The sequence below is a fragment of the Salvelinus fontinalis genome, chromosome 34 (assembly GCF_029448725.1).
Source record: "Salvelinus fontinalis isolate EN_2023a chromosome 34, ASM2944872v1, whole genome shotgun sequence".
Taxonomy (NCBI): domain Eukaryota; kingdom Metazoa; phylum Chordata; class Actinopteri; order Salmoniformes; family Salmonidae; genus Salvelinus; species Salvelinus fontinalis.
The window spans coordinates 15,115,382-15,134,306 of record NC_074698.1 but is presented as its reverse complement, the minus strand read 5'-3'; the positions used below and the strand labels follow the sequence as shown (position 1 = coordinate 15,134,306).

General features: G+C 41.5%; 1 protein-coding gene across 3 annotated transcripts; it reads left to right on the top strand.

Annotated features, from left to right (window-relative positions):
• Positions 1–50: 50 nt before the first annotated feature.
• Positions 51–13,665, top strand: LOC129833250 (5-hydroxytryptamine receptor 3A-like). Of its 3 annotated transcripts, none has more exons than XM_055897696.1 (6): positions 51–441; positions 661–743; positions 10,195–10,410; positions 10,613–10,823; positions 12,808–12,954; positions 13,099–13,665. In XM_055897696.1, exons 1-6 carry the CDS (start codon positions 438–440, stop codon positions 13,320–13,322), a joined length of 885 nt encoding a protein of 294 aa, XP_055753671.1. In that variant the 5' UTR covers positions 51–437; the 3' UTR covers positions 13,323–13,665. The 3 variants fall into 3 exon arrangements, with proteins under 3 accessions (XP_055753671.1, XP_055753670.1, XP_055753672.1); XM_055897695.1 differs by having other exon boundaries at positions 658–743; XM_055897697.1 differs by adding an exon at positions 9,949–10,120 and having other exon boundaries at positions 51–743; positions 10,247–10,410.
• The last annotated feature ends 5,260 nt before the right edge of the window (positions 13,666–18,925 follow it).

Below are 18,925 nucleotides of genomic sequence, written 5' to 3'. Positions count from 1 at the left end.
ATTTATGGCTGATTTAAAAATACATATTAAACCCTGTTACGGTCCACCGTGTTACTTTATTTAGCCCTTAATAGGCACTTACTCTAGTCATTTATTTAACTTCTTTAGATGAGGAAACATGTTTTATGAAGATGAACATGTGCTCTTTATGACAGATTGCTAAAATGAGGTGAAATCAACAAAATAATTTGACTAAGTTACACTTCTCAAATGGCACTGAATTTGTGGAATGACCCAGAAGGTTTTGGCTTGAACACTCTGTACCGCTGACAATGGCCCGGAGTAAAGTCAACTAGCCACGTGATTGAGCCACACTCACATAATGTTCTCACACACATATAAAACACAGCCCACTCCCACTTGGACACCATTCTGCTGGACCTGTGAGCCTAAACATACAGCAATGAGCACTCTGGCTTCTGTGTTCACTTGCTCTAATGGGTGAGTTCTCATTTTTGATTTCTCTCAGCTCCTCTTTCTCCTTGTTTGTCTTTGGCTTCTAAGAAAATAATACATTTTTTGGCACATTATTGAAAATGGAACTTGCTTATGAATCCCATATTCTACCACGTATGGATAACCCATCCACTGTGCCACTATTTGTATCAGTTGTGATCCATGTCTTCTGTAATCTAAGGTAGGGTCTACTCTCATAAGCAGGTGGTGTCTTCAGGAACACTTGGGTCTGTCACAGAAAAATGAAAGTGCAACAGGTCTGCGGCCTGTGGTGCACTGAACCAATGGTACGTGTTTGTCTTTAAACCCTCTTCAGAGCTCTGCCCTGAAACTGCAACTGGAACTAATATATACATACATACATACACAGTGAGTAAACAGTATAAAAAATATATGATATGTTGATATCAATATTATAGTATATCAACAATATAAAGTATAATAATATTGATAATATAATATCAATAATCAATATAAATAATGATATCAATCTGATACCCAACTGTGCAGTTGATAACATGGCATACAACCATTGGTTGATGCAATATAGTTGGCCTGGAACAAGACCTATGTTTGATGCAACACTTGGAGGAACATCCATACAAATTGTCTTACAGGAGACACACATGCTGCGTGTATAAGGAGAGAAGTATTTCAATTTTTTTCAGTAATTTATGTATTATGACTACGTAATCTATACAGTGCCTTCAGAAAGTATTAACACACCTTGACTTTTTCTACATTTTGTTGTGTTACAAAGTGGGATTAAAATGGATTTAATTGTCATTCTTTTGTCAACGATACACAAAATACTCTCAGTGGAAGAACAATTCTAACATTTGTAAAAACTTTATGAGAATGAAAACACATCTTGGTTAGATACATATTCAACCGCCTGAATCAATACATGTTTAGAATCACCTTTGGCAGCGATTACAGCTGTGAGTCTTGGTAAGTCTAAGAGTTTTCCACACCTGGTTGTGAAACATTAGCCCATTATTTTCAAAATCTTTCAAGCTCTGTCAAATTAGTTGTTGACCATTGCTAGACAACCATTTTCAGGTGTTGCCATAGATTTTCAAGTAGATTTCAGTCAAAACTGTAACTCAGCCACTTAGGAACATTCAGTGTCTTCTTGGTAAGCAACTCCAGTGTAGATTTGGCCTTATGTTTTAGGTTATTGTTACATTTACATTTACATTTAAGTCATTTAGCAGACGCTCTTATCCAGAGCGACTTACAAATTGGTGCATTCACCTTATGATATCCAGTGGAACAACCACTTTACAATAGTGCATCTAACTCTTTTAAGGGGGGGGGGGGGGGGGGTTAGAAGGATTACTTTATCCTATCCTAGGTATTCCTTAAAGAGGTGGGGTTTCAGGTGTCTCCGGAAGGTGGTGATTGACTCCGCTGACCTGGCGTCGTGAGGGAGTTTGTTCCACCATTGGGGTGCCAGAGCAGCGAACAGTTTTGACTGGTCTGAGCGGGAACTGTACTTCCTCAGAGGTAGGGAGGCGAGCAGGCCAGAGGTGGATGAACGCAGTGCCCTTGTTTGGGTGTATATTGTCCTGCTGAAAGGTGAATTCATCTCCCAGTGTCTGGTGGAGAGCCGACTGAACCAGATTTTCCTCCAGGATTTTGCTTGTGCTTAGCTCCATTCCGTTTATTTTTTCATCCTGAAAAACTCCCCAGTTTTTAACGACTACAAGCATACAAATAACATGATGCAGCCACTGCTATGCTTGAAAATAGGGAGAGTGGTACTGAGTAATGTATTGGATTTGCCCCAAACATTACGCTTTGTATTCAGGACAAAAAGTGTATTGCTTTGCCACATGGTTTGCAGTTTTATTTTAGTGCTTTGTTGCAAATCCCTGAGCGGTTTCCTTGCTCTCCGGCAACTGAGTTGGGAAGGACGCCTGTATCTTTGTAGTTGACTGGGTGTATTGATACACCATCCAAACTTGAATTATTTTATTCACCATGCTCAAGGGATATTCAATCTCTGCTTTTGATTTTTTTTTTTACCCATCTACCAATAGGTGCCCTTCTTTGGGAGGCGTTTGAAAACCTCCCTGGTCTTTGTGGTTGAATCTGTGTTTGATATTCACTGCTAGACAGATAATTATATGTGTGGGGTTCAGAGATGAGGTAGTCATTCTAAAATCATGTTAAACACTAGTATTGCACACAGAGTGAGTCCATACTTATTATGTGACTGGTTGAGCACATTTTTATTCCTGAACTTTATTCCTGAACTTATTTAGGCTTGCTATAACAAAGGGGTTAATTACTTAATGACTCAAGACATTTCAGCTTTCCATTTGTAAAAAAAATCGAAAAACCTAATTCCACTTTGACATTAAGGGATGTTGTGTGTAGGCCAATCTGAAGTTAAGTCAATACTTGCTTTGAACAAATATTACAAATAAATAGCAAAACTTTTCCTACCCTTTAATACTGCAATGTTGCCCTGAGTCAACAAATTACATTGTAGGCTAGGGGTACAAGAGATTATGATTGGATTATAATTTGTGAGCCCCAAACCTCAAAACAAGAGCTAAAAAATGTTTTGGATGAAAACAAAAAGGCATGTAGTATATGGTACTGTAGTGTTTATAACTTAATGTGGTTATTTCAATAATGTCAGCAGTTTGTTAGGAAGTGTGCAATTGCATTTCTGTTAGTACATATACATGGTACACTCTTAGGGGAAAAAAGTGCTATCTAGAATCTAAAGGGTTCTTTGGCTGTCCCAATAGGAGAACCCTTTGAAGAACCCTTTTTGGTTTCAGGTAAACCATTTCCTCAGAGGGTTCCATGTAGAGCCCTTTCCACAGAGGGTTCTACCTGGAACCAAAAAGGGTTCTGCTATGGAGACAGCCGAAGAACCCTTTTGGAACCCTTTTTTCTAAGAGTGTATGTACTTCTACCACCACTTATAGGTAACTGCCAAAATAATGGAAACACTTGAGTAAATGAGGAATACAAAGTATTTTGAAAGCAGGTGCTTCCACACAGGTGTGGTTCCTGAGTTAATTAAGCAATTAATATCCCATCACGCTTAGGGTCATGTATAAAAATACTGGGCAGGCCAATATTTTGGCTACCATGGCTATGCCCCCATAGGATAACAATGGACGTTAGTGGTCATTGAATGGTTTGATGAGCATGAAAATTATGTAAACCATATGCCATGCCAAGCCGTCTGTCACCAGATCTCAACCCCATTGAACACTTATGGGAGATTTTGAAGCGGCGCCTGAGACAGCATTTTACACCACCATCAACAAAACACCAAATTATATTTATTGTGGAAGAATGGTGTTGCATCCCTCCAATAGAATTCCAGACACTTATAGAATCTATTCCAATATGCATTTAAACTGTTCTGGCTCGTGGAGGCCCAACGCCCTAATAAGACACTTTATGTTGGTGTTTCCTTTATTTTGTTAGTTACCTGTACATCAATTTGAATTTATTCATTTCTGATTGTCTGCAGAATGAGAAGTCCTCAACTTTCACCAGATGTTGTTGATATTTATTCACTCTGATTTATTTACCTTACTTGTTGTAATAATAATAGATTTTCATGTACCTTTTCTTTCTTAACTCTTATGTACAGGCCTGGGTGAATTACTTCATAGCTTGGGAACCAACGGAATTTTGTGGAATTTCAAAAATGACTGTTCCAGGAGAACGGGTCTGGATACCAGATATAGGTATCCAAGAAGGGTGAGTACCTTTCATAAGTCTCAGCAATATTTCATCAGTCAACACATTTTCACTATTTATAGATTCCCCCCCCCCCCTTCTGTTTCCTTAAAATTAAATGCATTTGAATAGCTTTGTAATTATACTATAACATGATAACAAAAGGGATCCTTCTCTACTTCATCGTTACCCTTTATGTACAGTTCATCACAATTAAATACCGTTTATCATAGAGTTTCCACTAAAAGTTCTCATACCACACAGTATATACTACATAACATAGCATGCCAATAAAACATCTGTGGTTGCTGTATCTTTCATTGCTGTCATCCAACAACCACGAGACAGCCTACAGGGAGGTGAGAGCCCTGGTGGAACGGTGCAAGGAAAATGTACCTCTCCCTCAACAAAACGAAGGAGCTGATCTTGGAGATGGCCGAGAGAGATCGACCCCATCCACATGGACGGGGCCGCAGTAGAGCAGATCAAAAGCTTCAAGTTCTTCAGCGTGGATATCACTGAGGACCTGAAATGGTCCCTCCACACCGACACTGTGGTGAACGCACAACAGTGCCTCTTCAACCTCATCAGGCTGGAGAAATTCGGCTTATCCCCTAAGACCCTTAAGAACTTCTACAGATGCACCATTGAGAGCATTCTGTCGGGCTGTATCACTGCCTGGTATGGCAACTGCACCACCCACAACCGCAGGGCTCTCCAGAGGGTGGTGCGGTCAGCCCAACACTTCACTGAGGGCACACTGCCTCCAGGACATCTACAACACCTGGTGTCATAGGAAGGTCAAGAGGATAATCAAGGACCTAAGCCACCCAAGCCACGACCTATTCATCCGCTACCATCTAGCAGGCGGAGACAGTACAGGTGCATCAAAGCTGGGACGGAGAGACTAAAAAACAGCTTCTTTCTCCAGGCCATCAGACTGCTAAACAGTTATCACTAGACGGCCTCCGCCCAGTACCTTGCCCTGCACCTAGCCGGCTACCACAGGGAACTCTACCCTGCACCTTAGAGACTGCTTCCCTAAGTACATAGTCATTGAACACTGGTCACTTAAATTATGTTTCATAATGTGTATTGGTCAAAAATGGTTTGTGATTAGAAACAGATAAGATTAACATTCCTGCAACATTATTTTGTTAATTTTATCTGAGAAATTAAGTTAACTCGCTTTATAAGTACTGTATTATCAACATAGCTTATCCATTTAACTACTGCTGTACATACATTTTTCCTAGATATATTGTTCATACTGTCTACACACCAGGTCTTTATATTCCAGACTCTGACATTGCCCTTTTTGATATTACTCGATCTGATATCTTAATTTCTTGTTTCTTTTTGTGTATTAGTTTTGTCCCGCTAGATATTTACTGCATTGCTGGAGCTAGAAACACAAGCATTTTGCTGCACCTACTTTAATGTCCTGTTATGGAGACGCAGGTGCAGTTGGTGAGTTTTATATAAACGAACATGGCGTGATACAAAACAAGCGAAGCGTCTGACATGAAAACAGAAACAATACTGCCTGGTGAGAAAAACTACAGGGGATCAATAATCAGGGTAGTGAGAAAGTCCAGGTGTGCCTAATGATGGGGCACAGGTGTGCGTAATAATTGTTGTCAGGTGTGCATAATAATGGGTTGCCAGGACCGATGGTTAGTAAACTGGCAACGTCGAGTGCCGGAGCGGGAGTAGACGTTACACTACCGCTAATCTGTGTACAGGACAAATGCACTTTGATTGGATTATTTGTAGTTGATTGTCAACCATAGAAACCATGATGATATACTGATAAAAAGTTATCATCTTTCAGCTTGCCTTTGTAGGGAACAAACAATGGGCATTGGAGCTGAATACGAGAACCCTATGTCTCTGTGTGTTTAATGCGCTGTTTCAGGGGAAAAATAAAAGCTGCTTTTATGAAAAGTCTGTTTGATGTCCTTTGAAACCGGATCTCAGTCTGGGATAAGATGAACAACATTTTTTTCCCTTCGCACTGTCCCACTGAACTATACTTCTGAACTTTACTTCTTTTACTAACTGCCCCATTAGATGTTTTATAAATGTTGTAACTTTGTAAATCTTTTAATTTTGGGTCCTTCATAGTAGCTGAAGAGGTCCATCAGCCACTCCTTGGGCTACAATACCTATTTTGCCAATTGGCCTGGACCCCTTTTACTGCGGATACGGAGTCCCGCCGATCCTTCACGACTGGTCTACCGACGTGATCCGCCCGAGGGGGTTTTCAACAAGCTCCTCCGTCGCGACTTCCTCTGAATGCCCGTCTGTTAGCCGTCTAGAGCATATCAGACTGTTAGTTGAAGAGGTCCATCAGCCAATTTTCTTGGGTTACAATACCTATTTTGCCAATTGGCCTGAACCCTTTTACTACACGGAGCCCTGCCGATCCATCACGACTGGTCTGCCGACGTAACCGCCCGAGGGGGCTACAACTGACTCTTCCATCGCAACGTCCCCCTAAGGCCCTTCTGCTAGCCAGGGCTAGCTGTCTGAATCGCAGTGTCTCCAGCCCGCCTAGCTCCATGATCACTCGGCTACGCATGCCTCTCCCTAATGTCAATATGCCTTGTCCATTGCTGTTTTGGTTAGTGATTATTATCTTATTTCACTGTAGAGCCTCCAGCCCTGCTCAAAATGCCTTAGCTAACCCTTTTGTTCCACCTCCCAGTTGCAATCTACTGTCATACTATCCAGGTCTGTGCCCAAACAATTTGAGCTTCTACTTTTAAAAATACACCTTTCCAGAAACAAGTCTCTCACCGTTGCCGCTTGCTATAGACCACCTTCTGCCCCCAGTTGTGCCCTGGAAACCATATGTAAATTGATTGCCCCCATCTATCTTCAGAGCTCGTGCTGTTAGGTGACCAAAACTGGAACATGCTTAACACCCCGGCCGTCCTACAATCTAAGATAGATGCCTTCAATCTCACACAAATTATCAATGAACCTACCAGTTACAACCCCAATTCCGTAAACACGTGCACCCTCATAGATATCATCCTAACCAACCTGCCCTCCAAATACACCTCTGCTGTCTTCAACCAGGATCTCAGCGATCACTGCCTCATTGCCTGTGTCCGTAATGGGTCTGCGGTCAAACGACCACCCCTCATCACTGTCAAACGCTCCCCCAAATACTTCAGCGAGCAGGCCTTTCTAATCAACCTGACCCGGGTATCCTGGAAGGATATTGACCTCATTCCGTCAGTAGAGGATGCCTGGTTATTCTATAAAAGTGCTTTCCTCACCATCTTAAATAAGCATGCCCCGTTCAAAAAATGTAGAACCAGGAACAGATATAGCCCTTGGTTCACTCCAGACCTGACTACCCTTGACCAGCACAAAAACATCCTGCGGCGTACTGCATTAGCATCAAATAGCCCCCGCGATATGCAACTTTTCAGGGAAATTAGGAACCAATATACACAGGCAGGCTAGCTTTTTCAAACAGAAATTTGCATCCTGTAGCACAAACTCCCAAAAGTTCTGGGACACTAAAGTCCATGGAGAATAAGAGCACCTCCTCCCAGCTGCTCACTGCACTGAGGATAGGAAACACTGTCACCACCGATAAATCCACGATAATTGAGAATTTCAATAAGCATTTTTCTACGGCTGGCCATGCTTCCCACCTGGCTACCCCTACCCCGGTCAACAGCCCTGCACAGCAATTTGCCCTAGCCTCTCCCATTTCTCCTTCACCCAAATCCAGATAGCCGATGTTCTGAAAGAGGTGCAAAATCTGGACTCCTACAAATCAGCCGGGCTAGACAATCTGGACCCTCTCTTTCTAAAATTAATCGCCGCAATTGTTGCAGCCCCTATTACTAGCCTGTTCAACCTCTCTTTCGTATCGTCTGAAATCCCCAAAGATTGGAAATCTGCCGCGGTCATCCCCCTCTTCAAAGTGGGAGACACTCTAGACCCAAACTGTTACAGACCTATATCTATCCTACCCTGCCTTTCTAAGGTCTTCGAAGGCCAAGTTAACAAACAGAACACTGACCATTTTGAATCCCGCCGTACCTTCTCCACTATGCAATCTGGTTTCCAAGCTGGTCATGGGTGCACCTCAGCCACGCTCAAGGTCCTAAACGATATCATAACTGCCATTGATAATAGACAATATTGTGCAGCTGTATTCAACGACCTGGCCAAGGCTTTCGACTCTGTCAATCACCACATTCTTATTGGCAGACTTAAAAGCCTTGGTTTCTCAAATGACTGCCTCGCCTGGTTCACCAACTACTTCTCAGACAGACTTCAGTGTGTCAAATTGGAGGGCCTGTTGTCCGGACCTCTGGCAGTCTATGGGGGTGCCACAGGGTTCAATTCTCGGGCCGACTCTTTTCTCTGTATACATCAATTATGTCGCTCTTGCTGCTGGTGATTCTCTGATCCACGTCTACGCAGATGACACCATTCTGTATACTTCTGGCCCTTCTTTGGACACTGTGTTAACTAATCTCCAGACGAGCTTCAATGTCATACAACTCTCCTTCCGTGGCCTCCAACTGCTCTTAAATGCAAGTAAAACTAAATGCATGCTCTTCAACCAATCGCTGCCCGCACCTGCCTGCCCGTCCAGCATCACTACTCTGGATGGTTCTGACTTAGAATATGTGGACAACTACAAATACCTAGGTGTCTGGTTAGATTGTAAACTCTCCTTCCAGACTCACGTTAAGCATCTCCAATCCAAAATTAAATCTAGAATCGGCTTCCTATTTCGCAACAAAGCATGCGCTTCACTCATGCTGCCAAACATACCCTCGTAAAACTGATCATCCTACCGATCCTTGACTTCGGCGATGTCCTTTACAAAATAGCCTCCAACACTCTACTCAGCAAATTGAATGCAGTCTATCACAGTGCCATCTGTTTTGTCACCAAAACGGCATATACTACCCACCACTGCGTACCCACTACCCACGTATGCTCTCGTTGGCTGGCCCTGGCTTCATATTCGTCGCCAAACCCACTGGCTCCAGGTCATCTATAAGTCTTTGCTAGGTAAAGCCCCTCCTTATCTCAGCTCACTGGTCACCATAGCAGCACCCACCCATAGCACACTCTCCAGCAGGTATATTTCACTGGTCACCCCCAAAGCCAATTTCTCCTTTGGCAGCCTTTCCTTCCAGCTCTCTGCTGACACTGACTGGAACGAATTGCAAAAAATCACTGAAGCTGGAGACTCATATCTCCCTCTCTAACTTTAAGCACCAGCTGTCAGAGCAGCTCACAGATCACTGCACCTGTACATAGCCCATCTGTAAATAGCCCATCCAACTACCTCATCCCCATACTGTAATTTATTGTTTTGCTCCTTTGCACCCCAGTATCTCCACTTGCACATTCATCTTCTGCACATCTATCACTCCAGTGTTTAATTGCTAAATTGTAATTATTTCACCACTATGGCCTATTTATTGCCTTACCTCCCTTATCTTACCTCATTTACACACTGTATATATACTTTTCTATTGTGTTATTGACTGTAAGTTTGTTTATTCCATGTGTCGCACTGCTTTGCTTTATCTTGGCCAGGTCGCAGTTGTAAATCAGAACTTGTTCTCAACTGGCTTACCTGGTTAAATAAAGGTGAAATAAAAATAATGTAAAAAAAAACAAGCTTTGATGTTATTCAGAAGTAACATATCATTGTCTTCCTTGGGAAAGAAAGTAAATTCTTACAGTGGCCAAATACTGATGTTTCTTTGTCTGCACTTTCAGCATCTCTGTTACAAGTAGTACCATATTGAGCCCATATGTCCAGGTGCATCATGATTGGTTAGCTCAAGTGATTGATCAGCGCCGGCTAACCACTTCCTGCAAGATGGATCTTTATAGGTTCCCCCTTGACACCCAGAGCTGCAGCATCACCTTTAGTCCATGATACACAGAGGTAACACCCCCCTCCACACGTGTCTTTGTACCTTAGCCTCTTTCATCAACTATTTTTTCTCATCTCCTTTTCAGAGGGCTGTACTATACAAACATGTAACATCAACAAAATATTTTATCTCTTCAGCATCAGATATAAAATTGCGGGCATTCGCCAGCACCACTGCAGTGAACCACAAAACTAGGGAGAGCATGACTACACTGGATGAGTGGGGCTTCCTGGGCATTGCTATGACTGAGGAAGAACCAAATTATTGTGGTGATGAAAGATGGCATTACCTAATATACAAGGTATTAACTGAGGCAAATGACAGCATGATTTAAAAATAGAATGACTGTTGTTATGTTAGGACTATTTCATAATTTACAAGAGACTAATACAAACTGAAGGGATCACACTTGTCCCTTTCATAATTATAATGAGTATTTTTGATAAGTATTTTTTGTCTATTGTGCATTCTAATTTATATGATCCTTTTCCCCTTCCATACAGATCACCTTGCGAAGGAGGCCACTATTATATATAATCAACCTTGTGGTACCAATCGCCTTTTTTCTTGTGTTGGATTTGGCCTCCTTTTTCATCAGTGAGGCCAAAGGGGAAAAGCTAGGCTTCAAAGTGACCATACTCTTGTCCATTTCTGTCCTATTGTTGATTCTCAATGACATCCTGCCCTCCACAGCAAACAACCTGCCAGTGATAGGTGAGAGGTTAACACATTATTGGTTTACAACACGGTAAATACAAGAACCCCCCTCCACATTGTATTTAGCCTTATATTTTTTGAACAGTCTTATTCCCATCTACATTCTGAGTATTTCCCCATAATAACCTAAGTGTTTTCATTTTACAGTTAAGGTCAGAAGTTTTAATGTGGGGAAGAGATTTAATGTCCACTATCAATGACAATGACATATTCATACTTTCTGTTGGGGATTACTTTGTTTTGAGAGATGGGAGAGCAGTAAACCTAGCCTAGGTTGGCTATAGCTACAATCTACATGCTAGCTAGCTAGGTTAATCAAGGGAAGACAGGAAACAAGCAGTGGCGTACAGTTGAAGTCGGAAGTTAACATGCACCTTAGCCAAATACATTTAAACTCAGTTTTTCACAATTCCTGACATTTAATCCTGGTAAAAATTCCCTGTTTTAGATCAGATAGGATCACCAATTTATTTTAAGAATGTGAAATGTCAGAATAATAGTAGAGAACAATTTATTTCAGCTTTTATTTCTTTCATCACATTCCCAGTGGGTCAGAAGTTTACATACACTCAATTAGTATTTGGTAGCATTGCCTTTGATTTGTTTAATTTGGGTCAAACGTGTCGGGTAGCCTTCCACAAGCTTGCCACAATAAGTTAAGGGTGAATTTTGGCCCATTCCTCCTGACAGAGCTGGTGTAACTGAGTCATGTTTGTAGGCCTCCTTGCTCCCACACGCTTTTTCAGTTCTGCCCACAAATTTTCTATAGGATTGAGGTCAGGGCTTTGTGATGGCCACTCCAATACCTTGACTTTGTTGTCCTTAAGCCATTTTCCCACAACTTTGGAAGTATGCTTGGGGTCATTGTCCATTTGGAAGAACCGTTTGCGACCAAGCTTTAACTTCCTGACTTATAACTTGAGATATTGCTTCAATATATCCACATAACTGTCCTTCATGATGCCATCTATTTTGTGAAGTGCACCAGTCCCTCCTGCAGCAAAGCACCCACACAACATGATGCTGCCACCCCCGTGCTTCATGGTTGGGATGGTGTTCTTCGGCTTGCAAGGCTCCCCCTTTGTCCTCCAAACATAACGATGGTCATTATGGCCAAACGGTTCTATTTTTGTTTCATCAGACCAAAGGACATTTCTCCAAGAAGTACAATCTATGTCCCCACGGTTTGGTTTTGGAGCAGTGGCTTCTTCCTTGCTGAGCGGCCTTTCAGGTTATGTCGATATAGGACTCTATTTACTGTGGATATAGATAGTTTTTTACCTGATTCCTCCATTATCTTCACAGGGTCCTTTGCTGCTGTTCTGGGATTGATTTGCACTTTTCGCACCAAAGTACATTCATCTCTAGGAGACAGAACATGTATCCTTCCTGAGCGGTATGATGGCTGCGTGGTCCCATGGTGTTTAAACCTGCGTACTATTGTTCGTACAGATGAACGTGGCACCTTCAGGCGTTTGGAAATTGCTCCCAAGGATGAACCAGACTTGTGGAGGTCTACAATTTCTTTTCTGAAGTCTTGGCTGATTTCTTTTGATTTTCCCATGATGTCAAGCAAAGAGGCACTGAGTTTGAAGGTAGGCCTTGAAATACTTCCACAGGTACACATACAATTGACTCAAATTTTGTCAATTAGCCTATTAGAAGCTTCTAAAGCCATGACATCATTTTCTGGATTTTTCCAAGCTGTTTAAAGGCACAGTCAACTTAGTGTATGTAAACTTCTGACCCACTGGAATTGTGATACAGTGAATTATAAGTGAAATAATCTGTCTGTAAACAATTGTTGGAAAAATGACTTGTGTCATGCACAAAGTAGATGGCCTAACCGACTTGCCAAAACTATAGTTTATTAACAATAAATTTGTGGAGTGGTTGAAAAAGGAGTTTTAATTACTCCGACCTATGTGTATGTTAAACTTCTGACTTCAACTGTATATCATTGACATCTCCCTTTCTCCAGCTCTTTACTGCATTGTAATCTTTGCCCTTACGGGCCTCAGCCTCCTTGGGACCATGCTGATGAGCTTCCTGATTAATATGGACAGCAGGGTTGGTCAGGACGTCCAGACCTCTGCTAAGACCTGCAAAGAGACTGAATGCCAAAGAGGTGAAATCTGTTATTTTGTCATTCTCATAAGAGATTGATTATGATCTAGGACATTACTGAGGCCATAGAAGTAGAACATAACACCCCCAACACAATTGATTCGACTCCAGAAACTGCAAGAAAACCTTCCAATTTTCTTCTTAGAGCCTGAGAGAGATGCTGAGAGTAGCCTGGAGAAGGTGGACACCTTTAACAAGAAGGACCTCGATGGAGACTGGCTGAACAACCCCCACCTGCTGCAGCTGATCCTAAAGGAGGTGCAGAACATACGGCAGGAATGGTTCTCTGTTAATGTGACATGTGGCCAGAAGCCAGAAGCCTGGGTACCAGAAGCCTGGGTACTGGGAGAAAGTGGCCAGGCGCATTGACCAGGCTTACTTTTGCCTTTAGCTCATTACCACCATTAGTTTTCTGATATTCATAAGTTTCATGTGGCTTCACTAACTGTACACAGTGCATTTACAATATATGAGGATTTTTAGGCTCTTTGGGTTACTTATATGCATAATATTGGTACTTAAATGGTAAATAATACTGGCAAATTCCAATAAATTATTCTTTATAAATAGCTGTTTCCCTGCAAGACCTGTAGACTAATCTTCATTACCTAACCTGACTTAGGTTCACTTGACTACTGCTTCTGTTGTTAAGGCTATTGTTCATGTCTGTGATTGAGCTAACTGAAATAAATAAATTACTATTTGCAACATATTCATTAAGTTGTTTCCAGTAGCGGTGCGTGGGAAAAATCTATGGGCAAGCCTCCCCAAAAACAATCACATTTCAACCTATGTATTGTTGTTTGCTCTATAACCTGTGATATACAGTGCATTCGGAAAGTATTCAGACCCCTTGATTTTTTACAGCTTTATTCTAAAATGTATTTTTTTTTAAATAAAATTCTCATCAATCTACACACAATACCCCATAATGACAAAGTGATAACAGGTTTTTAGAAATGTTTGCAAATTTATTACAAATTAAAAACTAAAATACCCTATTGACATAAGTATTCAGACCCTTTGCTTTGAGACTCGAAATTTAGCTCAGGTGCATCCTGTTTCCATTTATCCTTCAGATGTTTCTACAACTTGATTAGAGTCCACTTGTGGTAAATTCAATTGAATGGACATGATATGGAAAGGCACACACCTGCCTATATAAGGTCCCACAGTTGACAGTGCATGTCAGAGCAAAAACCAAGCTATGAGGTCGAAGGAATTGTCTGTAGAGCTCCGAGACAGGATTGAATCAAGGTACAGATCTGGGGAAGGGTACCAAAACATTTCTGCAGCATTGAAGGTCCCCAAGAACACAGTGGCCTCCATCATTCTAACATGGAAGAAGTTTGGAACCAGCAATACGCTTCCTAGAGTTGGGCCTGGCCAAACTGAGCAATCTGGGGAGAAGGGCATTGGTCAGTGGGGTGACCATGAACCCAATGGCCACTCTTACAGAGCTCCAGAGTTCCTCTATGGAGATGAGAGAACCTTCCAGAAGGACAACCATCTCTGCAGCAATCAGGCCTTTGTGGTAGAGTGGCCAGACGGAAGCCATTCCTCAGTAAAAGTCACATGTCAGCCCGCTTGGAGTTTGCCAAAAGGCACCTAAAGACTCTCAGACCATGAGAAACAAGATTCTCTGGTCTGATGAAACCAAGATTGGACTCTTTCGCCTGAATGCCAAGCGTCACGTCTGGAGGAAACCTGGCACCATCCCTACAGTGAAGCATGGTGGTGGCAGCATTATGCTGTGAGGATGTTTTTAATCGGCAGGGACTGGGAGACTAGTCAGGATCAAGGCAAAGATGAACGGAGAAAAGTACAGAGAGATCCTTGATGACATCCGTCTCCAGAGCACTCAGGACCTCAAACTGCGGCGAAGGTTCACCTTCCAACAGGACAACGACCCTAAGCACACAGCCAAGACGTCGCAGGATTGGCTTCAGGACAAGTCTCTGAATGTCCTTGAGGTGCCCAGCCAGAGCCCAGACTTGAACTAGATTGAACATCTCTGGAGAGACCTGAAAATAGCTGTGCAGCAACGCTCCCCATCCAACCTGACAGAGCTTGAGAGGATCTGCATAGAAGAATGGGAGAAACTCCACAAATACATGTGTGCCAGGCTTGTAGCATCATACCCAAGAAGCCTCAAGGCTGTAATCACTGCCAAAAGTGTTTCAACAAAGTACAGATTAAAGGGTCTGAATACTTATGTAAATGTGTTTTTTCTTTAAAAAGATGTTAATACATTTTCTAACATTTCTAAAAACCTGTTTTTGTTTTGTCATTATGGGTATTGTGTGTAGATTAAATAGATGTTTTTTTGTTCATTTCAGAATAGGGCTGTAATGTAACAAAATTCAGAAAAAGTCAATGTCCTGAAAACTTTCTGAAGGCACTGTATAGGCCTAATGCAGAGACAATAAGAAGACACAGTGGCAGAATAAATTCAACCTTTGTTTCATCACAAAACCAGAGAGCAACTTCTGTCCGGTGAAGTCACAAAGCATATTGAATTAAACAAACAGTTACATGACCTACAGCATGGTCAAGCAAGTTAATGTTTGACATTTTCGGACTACTAAAAAATTATTGATTTAGAACCACGAAGAGTTACTGCAAGTCGCTTAGAAAACAGAGGCTGCTGCCACTATTCCAGCACCATTTCAACTTCAACCTTTCAACATCATCAAATCACCTATGCCTAGTCTAATACATAGAAAACTAAAAGATACCAAAAACGATTTAGTCCAATCAACGTAAACTAAATATGATGTGGCTGTCCATGGTTCGGATTTATCAGTGTGTGTGTGTTCGTGCAAGTAGAAAAACATAGACTCACCCTACTTGTAAGGAAATTCCAATGCCATCCTCCTCTCTTTCATGTTGACGAAATGGACTATGACTCTGTCATACAGTAACCGCTTTTATTTTTTGTTGTCCTAGGCTACATGGCTAAAATGCTTGCTCGCTAGTCTAACTTCCTTTCATGGCAACGTTAGTTAGCCTTTTACATCGAGCTACATATTGAACTTCCATAGTCTCAGACCAGGGGCACAATGTATGAATTTATGGTTGGATCAAAATAGCTATAATTGGCCAGTATGGAGAATTAAGTAAAACCACAAGTCCAACTCCCTATCTCCATTCATGGCTAATTTAGGAAACTGACAATTTTAGCTAGCTAGCTAGCCACCGGAGAACAGCAACACAACAAGATGTAACAATTAAAGTTGTTTCTGTCAATGACGTATTACTCTCGATGTGATGTGATTGGAGTGAAGCCCAATCCAAACTGGTTTCCCTTGACACTTCTTTTGGGTGCACCAGGACCATTCACTGTTGAGCTCAACGCTGATTGGCTATTATTTTCTATTTTGTTTTATCAAGGGAGGCCAAATGCTTGCTGGCTTCCCTTGCAGTCAATGCTACGGGCGGCAACAATGTCATACTCTTTTTGACCAGACAGCATTAGATAGATGGCCTACACATACAGAGGGGCGTTGTTTCACTCAATCAAATTCTTTCTCCGGTGAGATATATTGAGTGTCTTGAGAATTGAAGGAAAATTATGAAACGCAGAGATGAAAGACTAATTATTTTGGGGAAACCTGGCTTCCCTTAGCATCCATGAATATACAGTTTAAGTCAGAAGTTTACATACACTTAGGTTGGAGTCATTAAAACTTGTTTCTCAACCACTCCACAAATTTCTGGATAACAAACTATAGTTTTGGCAAGTCGGTTAGGACATCTACTTTGTGCATGACACAAGTAATTTTTCCAACAATTGTTTACAGACAGATTATTTCACTTATAATTCACTGTATCACAATTCCAGTGGGTCAGAAGTTTACATACACTAAATTGACTGTGCGGTCGTGTTGTTAACTATGCCAGATTAAGTGATATGACCTGCTATTCTATAAAATAATTTCTCTGTAAATTAATAATACCTGATTAAGCTAATCAGGTAGATAATTAACTAGAAAGTGGAGGCAACACAAAATAATGTTTATAGAGCTGTTGTCTTCCGAATAAACTCTTAAAGACCTGGTAATCTTTTACGTCAATTAGCAGTCAATATTTAATCGGCACCTTATTCAGTCTCATCTGAAAGTGAGAAATTCTTGGTTATCTTCACGAACCCTAGCTAACAAGTTAAATCAGCAATACAAAAATGGGTTTAATTATTTATTTACTAAATACCTAACTAATCACACAGAATTACATATATCGACTAGATAATACATTGATTATAAATTGTCATAAAGAAATAGTCCCTGGCGGACGGAGCCGACATGGCAGCTCGCTACACAAAGAAAGGGGTTTGAGTTGGATTGAAAGAGCGGGAAGATTTAGGAACAAAGGGAGAAGCTATGCTTTCGTAAATAGAGGATCTTATGCATTCTAAATTACTGCCCATTTGGAAAAGGAAAATGCAATGAATATTTACTCTGAGCTGCGCTTCAATCGGTTGGTGGTTGATGGAAGGCCGAGTTGCCCAAGAGTTCTTCCATCCTTTGAAGAGCGTCTCTGGTGGTAAACTGTACCCGTTTTAGTAACGTCGTTGTGTGGTAGACGGTATACTCTGTCTGTCCTTTCCCAGTCCACGCTTGGCGGCTGGAGTGAATCAGAGTTCAAAGTTCATACCCCGTTGCCATGCTTATATGCTCATGCTATATTCTGGCTGGTATTGTCGAAATTCATCATATTCGACGTGTCGATTGTCCTCTTCACGTGGGAATTCAATGCTAATTTCGTTAGGTAGCTGAGATTGGCTTTGCTCTGTAGGTGTCACCTGTCCTTCTAACGTCAAGGCCGTCGCCTTAATGTCCCCGGAACAGGAAGTTATATTGTCATCAAGGCTTTATATAGGAAGGGAGAGGAGGGCGTGTTTCATAGTTTATAACCAATGTCTCTTCACGTGGCAGGCCACTGAGTCGGGCCTAACTCACTCATGAAAAGCCAATTCTCACATTTTAGAAGCTAAAATTACATTTAATCTTTTCACAAATAATTTCATATTAAAACATTTTAATTGCAAAACAATTCTATGTGAATCCGATAACTATCATGTGTAGACTTTCCACTGTACAGTTTGTCATCCTATCATTGATGAGAATGTCTCAGATGACAACCGAACTGACATCATATTCATTAAGTACCAATGCATATGTTCAACTGGTTGGATTACCAAAATATGGTTAATTTCCCCCCACCTTCTGATGTTCCCAGAATCTCTATGTTAACCAAGGGATTTTCAATAGTCACATCAGTAGGGTAGAGAGTGGAAAAAAGGGGGGAGAGGTATTTATGACTGTCATAAACCTACCCCCAGGCCAGCGTCATGACAGTGCCGTTAAACAGCTTGGAAAAATCCAGAAAATTATGTCATGGCTTTAGAAGCTTCTGATAGGCTAATTGACATAATTTGAGTCAATTAGAGGTGTACCTGTGGATGTATTTCAAGGCCTACCTTCAAACTCAGTGCCTCTTTGCTTGACATCGTGGGAAAATCAAAAGAAATCAGCCAAGACTTCATAAAAAAAGTTGTAGACCTCCACAAGTCTGGTTCATCCTTGGGAGCAATTTCCAAACGCCTGAAGGTACCACGTTCATCTGTACGAACAATAGTACGCAAGTTTAAACACCATGGGACCACGCAGCCATCATATCGCTCAGGAAGGATACACGTTCTGTCTCCTAGAGATGAACGTACTTTGGTACGAAAAGTGCAAATCAATCCCAGAACAACAGCAAAGGACCCTGTGAAGATAATGGAGGAAACAGGTAAAAAAGTATCTATATCCACAGTAAATAGAGTCCTATATCGACATAACCTGAAAGGCCGCTCAGCAAGGAAGAAGCCACTGCTCCAAAACCACCATAAAAAAAGCCAGACTACGGTTTGCAACTGCACATGGGGACAAAGATCCAAAAACAAAAATAGAACCGTTTGGCCATAA